Here is a 14146-nt window from a genome sequence, read left to right on the forward strand (position 1 = left end):
GTTAACCCGTGCTTGGACACTCCAAGCAGCGCCTAGGAGAATGATGAATGATTTTCCTCTATAAAATATCTAGTAAAAAAGGTCACAGTTGCTAGTCAATGATTCATTTTGTCACCATTCATTAATAGGGTTATTTCTCTTTAAACAATATTACTGGATGGTATTTTGCAGTCATGAAAAGAACATAAAAAATATGGATGCTTGTCACTCTTACTGTCAGTATATAGTCAAACCTGAGTTTCAGCAGGCCATAACTTTTCTAGTTTCCAAAAAGCGTTAAAAATCTGGTTCTTCCCCTAAGAATTGGATGGGGTGAGGATGGAGCTGAGTGATTGTAAATGTTGATGTACTGAATGTTGTTTAGAAGCTGGGATTTTATTTATTTTACTTTGGACATTGGTTTTATTACTTTTCTTTGTTTTTTATTATTGTTTTTGTGAGCTGCCCAGGGCTGTGACTCATAAGTTGGTCAGCCAATTAAACCTTTAAAAAAAATAAAAGTAAGTACTGATTTATATCCATGCTTATCCATAATTACTGTATATTATAATTATACTAGCATTGCTTTAGGTGTTTTAATGTCATTTATCTCCTAGCGCAAGTAAATAAATTAAGTATTAAGACCGCTGGGAGTAAACCTGTCTAATGCTTTTTTCAACTTACATTTTGAACCATAAGCCTTTGAACACAATACAATATAATTTTCTTCTAAGTAATTATATTGCAATTTTTTGGTACGATCCTCTCAGGACTATCTCATGTGCAAACATTTTAAGCAATAAAGATGCTTGGTTATTTATTCAGCCTCTACAGCTATTCAACTTGCAAACTGCTCTAGGCAGCTCACAAATTCAAAAATATGTAAATTTAAAAATTACAAATTTAAAATCAATTATAAAAACAATACTAATCAAAAGCAAATATCAGATTGGTAACTGAGGACACCAGCCAGCATACTATATTCACTCGCTGCTCATGGCAACAGATAGGTCTTTAGTGTCTTAGCCAATAGGCCAGGTTTCACAAAATTTCTTATGTGTTGCAGATACTAATAGCAAATTAACATGCAGCTTCAGAAAAAAGTGCCATTATGTAGGCTTTCATTTTTAACCACCTTTACTATTTACTCAGGATATTCTACCAAGAACAGAGACAGATAATGTGCCTAACAATTCAAGAAATAGTTAAGAACTATTTAAGAAAATAATTTTCTTACCTACTTAAGAAAACTGTGGAATAGACAGAACAAAAAAACCCAGTTGCACTTAAATATGCAAGTTCTATTCAGAAATGTTCCATGGCTAAGAATGACATTTGTGAGAAGCCTTTCTCTACTATCTGCATATTTCCATATCAAGCTTTTGCTTTTTCTCTCAGTTCCCTGAGGCTGCTACACAGCAGCTTAAGAAACAAAGAATATCATCAGGAAAAGGATGTTGCATGAGGATATTGTATGAATACATCCCATAAAATATTGCCATATATATGGAAATCTTTTTTTTTTTTTGTAATATAAAAATAATAACCCAAGATCATGCAAATGCTTTAGAGTTTACTTGGGAATGAAAATCAGTACGGTAAAAATTATTCAAAGGACAGAAAATTCACATACTGAACAGAAATGATGGCCATTAGGAAGGCTAAATGACTACAAGATTAGAATTTGCAAGAGATAGGAAGGATTTAGATTAAAGAGCTAACAAATACATTCTACAAATGGGGACCTGGCTTCATTAAATAACACTTTTTCATAGATAACCCAAAAATTGTGTTGACTATATATTCAACAGCTATTCCACTTCAAGAGAGAACTGCAAAATTTATGGTGAGTAAAACTGCAATTTCGGTGAAATAGGAAAACTGACAAATATGCAATAGATATTCAATCTAATGCATATAAACGGCAAGAAAGAAAAACAAGATCATTTTTGATACAATAGACAAGATAAAATCTATGCCAGGGATTTCTCAGTGCCAGTTTGTGACTTCATGGCTTGTATGCCAACTAAGTACGTTATTCATGAGTCACATTTATTCACATTTGACTTCACAATGTGAAGAGTGATAGCGAATACAATAAAAATGTAGGGGAGTTGGGATGGGAAAGATGCTATTGTTAATCCATTGTCACCCTAAACCACTTCAACCAGCAGCCAAGTTGTCCAAGTTGCTGGAGTAAGGAGTTAATTAAAATAGTCTAAGAAACATAGAATTCACAAGATTACTGAATGTGTTGGAGTAATTTTCAAAAGGACAAGCTGAGCAACTATAGTGAGGCTTAGTCTTGACATAGAATGACAATGTAAAATGGATCCTTGATATTATCACTTCTGATTCTTTTCATTATTGCTTCATTATTAAAGTTCAGAGGATCTATGAACAATAAATCAGATCAGGAGATGATTAGAATCCACCTATGAAAATCTATACGAGGTCGACTGAAAATAGCTTGGAATATTTTGAATGTTCCTTTGCTAGTTAATACTGTACCTTTTAGTTACTTCCCAGAAAAATTATTTTATATGGTTAGGAAACTATTGCTGTAATATCATCCCCTATAAATTTTGGAACCCATATACAATTCCTGTGATATGCTTATATGACATTTAAAGATGACACTGTACCTATCAGGAGGCCTCCACTGATGTATTTTGAATAAAGTGTCTGTTTCTCCTTTATTCCACTTGGGCAAAATCAGTTTCAGCCAACTTTATTGTTCCAGGCAATTGGAAAGAACCTTAAACTGGTTTGAATTCTTAGGAACTATTTTACATATTATCTCTTTCTTGGGGACAGTTATAGGGAGTACTATTTGACAGTTCCAGTGCTCCCTTACTAGGGAGGGTAGGGGATGCCAGGAAAGAAGAGTCTTGAATCTCTTACTAGAGCTTTGAATTGAAAGAGGGCATCTTAAGTTAGTTTGTCATCCTAGAACTCTAGATTGCCACATTCGGAAATTTATATTAACATGAAGAATAAGTGTTTTTTCTGCTTTCACCTTTCAGCCCCAATCCAGGAGCCTTCGTAGGCAGTTGATTCCGCAACAAACTATTTTGTTTGTTTCACGGAAGTGATTGCCTGCAAAGGCTCCTGGATTGGGGCTGAAAGGCGAAAGCAATATGCTCTGTTCAATATTTGGATAGACCAAGTTGCCGTGATAGACCGCTCTCACTGGAAAAAACACTTAATCTCCCCCCAGGTACAGCCAACAAAGTGAGGAGAGCCCATGGCCTAGAGGTTAATACATCTGCCTAATATGAAAGCAGCCCAGGTTCGAATCCAAGAAGGGTATGGCTAGCTGATGAGAACTAAACAGTTTAAAATAGCTATCTATGCTAGTCTCCCTTTATTTCTTTGTCGGTAATTTTAAATTTAACTTGAAAAAATAGTAAATTACTCTATGTATTTGAACATTAAGGTTATTACATCTAAGGTTAAAAAACTTAAGTACAAATGGTATATTATTTTCTAGGGACAAGTGTCGCATATGTTTAGGATAGGGAGTACATTTGAATTTTTAAAGCATATTTATTTTTAAGTTAAAAACTGAAAATAGGGTGTGTTGTTGCCCTTGAGTTACAATCTGGAAATCCAAGCCCTAAGCCCTATGCTAATTCCCCCCAAGTCTCATAACCTTTACAAAATGATAAACAAAATGTTATTGCTTAGCTAAATCTTGACAGCTTATTTTTACATTGTATCTTTCAATAATTTCAATCATTTACTTTGTATCTAACAAAAAGATTCATTGTATCAGCAATTGCAATGTTTTTCTAACTTACTTTTGTGATCTGAGTTTTCTTGTTGCTGCCTCCTCCCCCCCCCGCCTGCCAGCAAAGCCTCGCCCCCTCCCTCCTTCATATCTTGTGTACTGTTTTCCGCTTTGTCTAGGAGAGCTTTGTTTTTTTCCATGAAGGCCTCTGCCTCCATAGTTGTATTAATTCTAACTCTGCTGCCCTCCCAGAAAATCAACATACCTTCTGGCACTAGCCACCGGAACCAGAATCCCTTATCAAATAATTTTTTTGCTAATGGTGAATATTTTTTCCTCTTATCTCTTACTTTCTTCGGGATTTGTTTCAGGATGGCTATCTCTTTGTCCTTGTATTTTAATGTTTACCCCCTTTGTGCCCCCAGAATCTCATCTCTTGTAGTCTTTCTAAGAAATTTAACATGAACCTCTCTTGGAACATTGTGTGTTCTAGCATAAGCTGAATTAACTCTATAAACCAAGTCAATATCCCATCCTAACTGCTGTTTGTCTTTTTTAATATATTCAGCTAACATTGTTGTCATGATCTCCTTCAAGTCTTCATTGTCAGTCTCAATTATGTTTTGAAATCTATAGAAAAAAGACATCCTTTCAAATTCCATTTTTATCATGTGGTTCTCAAGTTCTAAATTTCCTCTCTGGACCACCCTCACCTCCCCCTCATCTCAGTTGTCCCCTCCTCCAGAACATCAAGTCTTTGCTTGTTTTGTGCAGTTTGGTTTTGATTTTCTCTGAGTTGTTCATTCATTTCTCTCAATTGATTTTTCAGTTCATCCTGCCCTTTTAAAATCTTTTGAAGCAGCTGATGAGTTACTGATTCCTCTTTAGGGGCTTTAGGTTGTAGAAACGATGTTAGTGACTGTTGTCCAATTGGGCTGGATGTTGAAGATGCTGGAGCGGATCCTGGCTTCCCAGGTGGTGGTTTCTTCGGAGCCATCATAAAAAAAAAACCTCAGAGATATCTATGTCCATACAAAGAAATGGCGACTGTGGAAAGGCACAACCAAGAGAGACTACGAGGCAGACAGTCCAGACAGGAATAAAGACCTTCTATATAGTTCAAATCCAGGCAATTAAATCAGTTATTCCAGATCCAAGATACTATGTAGCAAGAGATGTTTCTGAGAGTCACGGAGGCAAAAGTACAATGCCAGCAATTTTCATAGGAGGAGTCTAATTTCAAAGAGCATAAAGACGAAGGAAGTGTGCCATCTTGCTTCGCCAGCACCGGAGATCAGGAAGCAACAAGTCAAAAGTTTTCAAAGTTTTTAAAGAAGTCAGATCATCACTTTTCTTTCACAATTGCAATAAGAAAGTCATTTTGCCATTGCTTATAACGAGTGTGATTCCTTTTAAAACTCTCTCTCTCTCCTCCGAGAGAGAGGAGATAAATCCAAAGCTGCTTTTCTGAGGTGGGGGAAAATCCCTCTCCCTCCAATCACACTTCATAGGAGAAGATTGAAAGTCTTTTAGAAAGCTGATGTTCTTTCATTTAAATAAAGGAGAATTGGGGAGGATTCCCATCTTCAGCTGTAGCCTTCAAATTGTCGATCATCCAGCTGCCTCAAAACGAAAGCGTGCGGGAGCGTAGGAGCTCCATCGCGCACCCCTCTCGCTTCTCGGCTCCTGGGGCAATGCCAGAGACCCCCCGCCGCCGCCGCCGACCCCCAGCGAGCCGAATCACTGCAGTTGTTAAGTCAGTAACATAGCTGTTAATAAAATAAGGCTTCCCCATTGATTTGGATTGTCAGAAGGTTGCAAAGGGAGATTACATGAACCCAGGACACTTCAACCATTATACATACCAGTTGCCAAGTGTCTGAATTTTTATCACATGACCATAAGAATGCCGCAACAGTTGTTGTTAAGTCTGAAAAATGGACATAAGTCACTTTTTTCAGTGCCATTATAACTTTGAACGGTCACTGAATTTGTAAGTTATCTGTATACATGAACAATAAGACCGGTAATGTTATTTGTTCTATTAACTATTTCATTCATGAACACTTAATCAGAAAACCAAACTACTCAATGATTCTGTCATAGTCTTTACTGGTCAGGATGCTTTCCCTCTACTAAAATAATACATTCTCAAAACCCTTATATTCAAGTGTATAAAAAATTCTAGAGCAGAAAGCTCAATATAATCTACACAGAACCTGAGATGCAACAGATTGATTTGATTTTCATTTGAAAATGAGAGTGAAGATCAGAAATATTATATAAAATCATATATAGTTATAAACATGCAAGATACTGTAGGTTAAAGAAATAAGGGCTGATGCTGAAAACCAGATTATTAAACCTAGTACCGGGCAAAGCATATTAGTATTTCCTCAGGCAGACTTCAGCTTTATAGTGCGTAACTGATTATTCAATAGGGCATATAAAGACATTATAATGGCCAGCCTGCATACTGAGTGAGCAATAAAAATAATTCAGCAAGGAAGCCTCCAAATGATTTTCAGAAAGACATGTTAAAATCATGTTAACTTATAACAGTGAATGAATGTGAATGGAATCAAATCATTTATAATACAGAATTATACACATATAAATAAATATCCATCACATTATACTATAAAAACAGCAATTTAACTACAAAAGGGAGTATACTGTCATAGGTTAAGCAACCTAGCCATCTCATCTCAGAGCAAGATTTACTCATTATAAAACTTTACCTATGTTTAATACTAAAGTACTTAATCCGATTTAGGATTGTGCAAGCACCTAAACTTTTGATGATTACACAAACATTCTAACCTAGTATTCTTGGTAACAATAATTAAGAGGTTTGTCATTGACTTTTCTTTTTTTACTTTCTAGTCTAATCTACAGTCTTAGGAACTTAGAACTGTTTGCAAACAAAGTACAGCTGCTCCTACAAAGACAATATTAATAAAACGACAAACCACTGGACAAAGTTAAATATTTAACAATAAGTAGAGAGCTACAGCAAAGGTTTGTGTACTGATAAATGTAACTTGATTTCTGCAGCCATACAGAAAACTACTTGGAAATTTCCTCCTCTACTTTCAGACTTTAGACTTGCTTCAACTACCATGCATGAAAAACCAGGAAATGGCCATTGTCCAACATTCCATACAATCTTTTGACTTTATTTCACAGTGGTATCATTCCATTCCTATGTTATAAACATGAAAAATCTAAGCTAAAAAAACAATACAATACAATAGCAGAATTGGAAGGGACCTTGGAGGTCTTCTAGTCCAAGCCCTTGCCTAGGCAGGAAACCCTATACCGTTTCAGACAAATGGCTATCCAACATCTTCTTAAAGACTTCCAGTGTTGGGGAATTCACAACTTCTGGAGGCAAGCTGTTCCACTGATTAATTGTTCTAACTGTCAGGAAGTTTCTCCTCAGTTCTAAGTTACTTCTCTCCTTGATTAGTTCCACCCATTGCTTCTTGTTCTACCCTCAGGTGCCTTGGAAAATAGTTTGCCTCCCTCTTCTTTGTGGCAACCCCTGAAACAAAGTTAAAGTATCTCCTTCCTTGAAATCAAGACACCTCTAAACGTATATAGACCAATGTTTGCCATTCTATCTGATGCAAAAAATATTTTATACTCCTAGAGCATATTTCACATTTCCTATTTTGAGAGAGACATGCTAAAAAACCTGGTACATGCTTTGCTATTAAGTACATTACTGAAAACAAAATGATCTAGAAGCATGTAGAGACTCTAAATGTCAGAGTGTGTATAAAATGCTCTGAATGTTTCTAACATGTAGTAAATGTGCGCTTATTATTCCGCCCTGTATGTTTATACATCACGCAACTTACAAATCTGGAATATTTCTAATAAATCTTCAAATAAAACCTTATTTTGTAATGAAAGGAACAGATTGGTATGGTGTGTAAAAGAAATGGACTGCCATTGGGAAGACCTAGGTTCCGGTCTACATTCAGTGGAAAAGCTCACTGGGCAATTTTGAACCAGTCACATTCTCAAGCTACCTCACGGGGGCGTCATATGGTAAAATTGGAGGAAATAGCACTTGGTATGCCAATGTGATTCCTGAACAAAAAAGGATATAAATCTGTTAACTAAATAAATGCAGATGTTGGTTTTGAATATGTACAGAATATATCATTAGAAATATAAAGATAGAAAAAAAAACCAAGAAAATATTGAGAAACCTGATTTTTCTACAATTTTGTTTTTCTGAAAATGAAAAAAAAATGACAGAGTTCCAAATACTTTAATGCATAATGTGGCAAAGAAAACTATGTTCATATTGCTAACCACCTTTATTCCAATTTTTTAAAAAAAACTTTTACCCAAGGACTTATATATAGTTAATTTTTTTCTTTAAAGTATCAGTGGCATTTTAATGAATTTATAAACAAACATTACATACCTTGTTGCATAGTAAAACTCTCAAATGCAAAAACAAGAATACATTTTTCCTCTAGGAGGCACTATTGTTTCCTTTGTAAAGGACCTTGTAATTTATAGAGCATAGTGAGCAACACATGGCCTCCTGTATGCCATGGATTATCAGCACCTGAAGATGAGGCCCAAACTTAGTAGGAAATGACTTAATTTATCTTATATGCCATAGAGCCGAGATGGAGAATCTACAGCACGCATGCCACAGGTGGCACACGGAGCCATTTGTCAGGGCATGCGAGGCGTTGCCCTGTCAGCTGGCCAGCGCGCATGTACACTCTAGCCAGCTGAGTTCAGCCTTTTTAAAAGCCATTTTTCACCCTCCCCAGGTTCCAGAGGCTTTATAGGCTCCCCCCCCCCCCCCCGAAGGCTTCAGGAGCTTCCCTGAAGCCTCTGGAGCGCAAAAAACCGGCCCTACGGGCAAACCAGAAGTTCAGCAACAGACTTCCTGTTTGCTCGTAAGGCCAATTTAAGCACTCCTGAAGGTCCCCGAGAACTAAAAACGGCCCTACGAGCAAAACGGAAGTGACTTCTTGTTTGCTCGTAGGGTCGTTTTTCGTCACCTGGAGTCTTCAGAGAAGCCTCCAGAAGGCCCCTAAAGGCTCTGGAGGGCTTAAATTGGCTCTATGAGCAAACCGGAAGTCCGTTCCTGAACTTCCGGTTTGCCTGTAGGGGCGTTTTTTTGCGCTCCAGAGGCTTCAGGGAAGCTTCTGAAGCCTCCTGAGGGCCTCCAGGGGGCGGGGGAGGCTGTTTTTGCCCTCCTCAGGCTCCTATAAAGCCTCTTGAGCCTGGGGAGGGTGAAAAAAGCATGCAAAAAATGGGGGGGTGTCTCACCTGTCATGCGTGCACGACCGCGCACGACCCCCCTGCGCTCCCTCCACTTATGGCACCCAAGCCAATAAAGGTTCGCCATCACTGTCAGAGAATTGCTTTGAGTTATACAACCCATAAATTAATTGATTTATAAATAACTACATTTTGGTGGTGCAGTATGTGAGCATGAATTCAAAAATTAAGATGGCAATGGGGGAAGCAATGTCCTCCTATTCCCGCCCTTAACTGATATTTTGTTTTTCAATCAATCGGGGGGGGGGGGCTTAGTGAGAGCAAAGACTATGTATCAAATCTAATTAATCCCTTAACCTACGGTAGTTAACCCCCTCCAAAATTTGAAACAATCCCCACCAAAAGGTAACTATGGGTTGTTTTTTCAGTTTTGGGAACGTTATGGATAGGAGTTTGTCTTTTATTTTGCTGTACTCATTTCCACAATGTAGATTTCCTCTCTCCAAAACAGAAAAGGTCAAAAACATTCCACTACATGTAGTCCTTGACTTACAATCATTTGTTTAATGATTGTTCAAAGTTACAATGGCATTGAAAAAAGTGACTTTACTTAAGACACTTATGACTGTTGCAGCAGCATCCCCTGTCACATGAGCAACCAGCATGTATTTATGATAATTGTAGCATCATGTAGTCCTAGGGAGCTTCTGACAAGCAAAGTCAATGGGGGAAACCAAATTCTCTTAACAATCATGTGATTCACTCTAGTGATTCACTTAACAATCATGGCACAACCATGCTAAAATGGGGCATAATTCAGTTAACAACTGTCTTACTTAGCAACCAAAATTTTGCGCCCACTTGTGGTCAAGGATAACCTGTATATTCTTTTCAATCAAGTTGCCACATTTTGCTATGCAGAAAAGGAAGGGAATGGTATATCACACCATGTATAAAATACTAATTCAATCCCCCATTTAATAGCTCTTTGGACACCCCAATCCCCAATAATACAGGAATTGGACAAAAATTTTCTAAACAGATTGGCTATGGTGGGACATTTACTAGGGATTACTATCACAAGGATAGGTTTTTAGCTCTGACATTACATTTGCATCCTCTGAATATACCCACTCACAACAAGCTTAAAAAACAGTTTTCTAATTTTCGTTTTTCACGTAAACTTAAGTGCTACACAAGCGAATTCTGAAAGTTCTACCATACAGAGACAGATCAGCTCTTTTCCACTTTCTAAAAATCAGCTCCTGTGTAGTAAGAATCTTTTAGGTACAACCAAAATCTCCTTTGTAGGATCCCACAACCTTTCAAATGAGAATTAGAAATCACGGAAGCCAGGGATAGAGAGAGGGCAGAAATGATTTATTGATAGCTTTTGGTGTAACTCAAAGGGGTTAATAAATCAAACACATTAGTTTGATCTAATTAGTTAACTCTATAGAATACATTCCTTTATTATCCCTAACGATAGATTATGTACACAAAAGCAGAGAAAGTACAATACTATGCTGGATTTACAACCATTTATTTGTAACCAATCAAAGTTGCAACAGCACTGAAAAAAGTGAGATTGACTTTTACTGTATCTTTTAATACACTTTTAACTATTACAGCATCCCCATGGTTCCATGATTAAAATTCAGATGCTTGGCAACTGGTTTATATTTATGGCAGTTGCAGTGTCCGGGGATCATGCATTCACTTTTGTGATCTTCTAATGAGCAAAATCAATGGGAAAAGCAGATTAACTTTGCAACTGTTTTACTAATTTAACAACTACAGTGAGTCACTTAACAACTGTGACAAGTAAGGTTCCACATAAAAAGGGGGCAAAACTCAACTGTCTCGTTTAGTAATGTAAATTTTGGTCGTAAGTCAAGGGCTATCTATATATGTATATTTTTCCTTGGAGGAAGGAATAGAAAAACCAAATAATAAAAATGAATAAATAATGTTTTTTAAAAGGGCATCATATTTTGATCAAAGAAGAAGGCTGCCATGAAAAGCATCAGACAATTAATTAGAATGCTAATGTTAAAACATGCTGAATCTATCAAACATTATGGATCACATAATAATTTTTCTACATCCTCCAAATTGGTATTGATTTGCTATATCAGTCTATTTCTAATGCTCTTTATTAACATGTGTTCCATCATCTTTTAAGTAGCAACATTTACTATAGCCACTGACAATGAACTATTCCTTCAAATTCCTTCTGTACCAGTTTTAAAGATGTTAAAGGAAATTGTTTCCACATTTCCAATGTGGAAATGCCATCATAGTGAATAGCTTATTCAATGTCACATAAGCTTGAATGTAAAATTTCTGTTTTTGTGTTCTCTGTTGAACAGTCTTCTTCCATTTATAACAATCACAAATTCCTCCAAAGAAAGGCCATTTCCCCAAACAATTGGAGGAAGTTATATATCTATAATGAAAGAATGGTTGAAAATTAACTGCTACAACAAATGTTGTCTGATTTCAGAGCTTTTCCAAAATCTGGAATCACATTTTCCCAACATCATAAACTGGTTGCTGCACTCTCTTGCTTATACAAAAGAACCAAACCTGATTACCGATATTGTAAACAGCAGAAAAATGCCATTCTATGTCTAGTTCAAAATGAAACTAGTGCAATTTTTTTCATAAGTATTCAGAAATGAGAAAAGACAATTCAATTCCCATTTAATTTTCTTCATTATAAAGGCCTCTGAAAATGAAGTAACCATACTGGCATAATATTTTAAAAGAAGCCAAGACATTCTGGAAACAAAAATATAAAGTCTTTTCTCTAAATTTTAAACCATAAGAAGTGACCATTTTCTTCCTTTAGTTGCTAGCTTTATTACACATGTTACAATTTTTTATTAAAACTTCAGAACATGTATATCTAAAATTTCCTAATAAAATAAGGAAGGAAATAACATTAAAGGCAATGAATATTGGTTTCATAATGCACAATACCAATTTTTTCGTCTCCTTAATCACCATGCAGGAAGAAGCAGAGTGAGTAGAATGGAGGGGAAATCAGATTACTCATTTCCTAGTAACAGAATTTCAAACAATTCTCTTGAAGATAGATAGATAGAAAGATAAAAAGATAGAAAGATAGATAGATAGATAGATAGATAGATAGATAGATAGATAGATAGATAGATAGAGGATATATATAGTTTGATCGATCGATCTCCAAAAGAAAATTGGAATATGCATTACTTATTGGCATGTTTGCCCAGAGATAATAAATTCAGTATGTTCCACTTGGTAGCATCTTGCAAAAATCAATAATATGGAGCTAAAAATAGAGGGGGCTTTTATATCTTCTGCATGTTTTGACCTCTCACATCTTGGACATAAATTGTTTCAACTTCTACCCTCAAAACGACTGTATGGGGTACTGACTGTACACCAGAACAACTACTAGACACAAGGATAGTTTTTTCCCGAATGCCATCACTCTGCTTAACTACTAATTCCCACAGCACTGTCAATAATTTACTAAAACAGTATTACTATTATTCTTCTCTTCCTTTCTAGTATCTGTCTCTCCCACTTATGACTATAACCATGTTGCTTGCATCTTTCAATTTATATTGTTTTTATTTGTTTCCTAATACAATTTGATAGCTATAGTAACCTTGGCTATCACTAAGTGTTGTATCTTTTTATTCTTGAGGAATGTCTTTTATGCTCCTTATGTACACTGAGAGCATAGGCACCGAAGACAAATTCCTTGTGTGTCCAATCACATTTGGCCAATAAAGAATTCTATTCTATTCTGTTCTATTTTACCAAGAAAAGATTCACACAGACTTTAGTTACAGGTACAGTGCCAACCAGATCAACTGAGTGAAAAGGAGGATGGAAATGTGCATTTGTTATCAGCGGTGTAGATCTTAACAAATTTAACAACTTTTCAGCATGAAGGAAATAAAACCCTTTGCTGGATTTCGAAATAGTTAATCCTAAACAAAGACCGATGCCAGAAGCATTTCCTACCCCCAATACCCGAATCAAGCCCAAGAGAAGCCTTCCTTTTAAATTTAACACAAACACCCCCCCTCTCCCGTATTTGATTTTTAGTGGCCTTGTGGTCGTTTTGACACTTAGAAGCGCAAGGCAACCCTAAAGCCACAAGTCTCCTGCTGTGAACCGCCTGGCGGGTGTGCGCGTTACATACACCCCCACCCTCTTCCCGGATTGCACAACGCAGGAATTTCACACCCCACGAACTTTCACCATGTTGTGTGTGTCTCTGTGGGGAGGGAGGGGCCGGTGCCAACCGGAGCGTGTCACGGCGGGTCAGGAAAACCACCGATACACGCAGAAAAAGTCTGCGACGAGGAACCTCCCGCACCCAACCCACCCGGGGGATTGCGTGGGGTGGGTGGCTCCCATCTTGGCTGTCGTGGGGTTGAGGAAAGCCCAACACCCAGCAGGATCTGAAAGGAAAAGAAAAACGACGCTACTCCGACAGCTGCGACCCTCCCAAGCGGTTAGCCAGGCAAAAGCAGATTTTCCGTTCACACGTTCATTCGCTCGCCCCACAGAAACGCGTGGTGGGTCCACTCCCACGACCCTTTTCCCCGACCCTTTTGTCCCGTCCAGGAACGGGAAGCGCCTCCAGAGAAACGCACCTCACAACACCCCCTTTTTTTCCTCTCCTCCTTCGCCTCACCTGCAAGACACGGAGATCTCCACCCGGGTGGCCGGGACGCTGGCGCTCATCGAGTTAAAATCGCCCACGGACGCCATATTCCCGTAGCTCTCCAGCTTGGGCAGCTGCCCCAACAGTTTTTCCGGACCGAACATGTGGGGCCAAAAGGCGGGGCGAGGCGGGGGGGGGGGGTAGAAGGTGGCGCTAACGGAATTTAGCGGGCAGGCACAGAGCGCGCGCTGCGGAGAGGGGCGGGGAGGAGAAGGAGGGACGGAGCGGCTTGGTGAGGCGCGCGGGTCTGCGAACGCCGAACGCGGACTGCCTGGAAGAGGGATAGCGGACGCGAGGGAACGGAGTGGGTTTGTGACGTCACCGCCTTCGGGAGACGTGCGTGAACGTGCCCCCCCTCTTTCCCCTGGGTATGCGGGCGGAGTGGGGGGTGTCTCTCACTTGGCGGTTGGAATTTGGCGCGAAGCCGGTTTTTGCTCCGTTTC

At 38.2% G+C, this 14146-nt stretch overlaps 1 protein-coding gene across 2 annotated transcripts in view; it reads right to left on the minus strand.

Annotated features, from left to right (window-relative positions):
• The window catches only part of CPNE8 (copine 8), a 62140-nt gene extending 48226 nt beyond the window's left edge, over positions 1-13914 (minus strand). For both annotated transcript variants that reach the window (XM_081957474.1, XM_081957476.1), the window contains exon 1: positions 13674-13914. In XM_081957474.1, the coding sequence (XP_081813600.1) occupies positions 13674-13807 (134 nt within the window). In that variant the 5' untranslated portion in view covers positions 13808-13914. The remainder of the gene's footprint in view (positions 1-13673) is intronic.
• Between the last annotated feature and the right edge of the window lie 232 nt (positions 13915-14146).

This window comes from Natrix helvetica, assembly GCF_964273705.1.
Source record: "Natrix helvetica genome assembly, chromosome: 6".
Lineage (NCBI taxonomy): Eukaryota > Metazoa > Chordata > Lepidosauria > Squamata > Natricidae > Natrix > Natrix helvetica.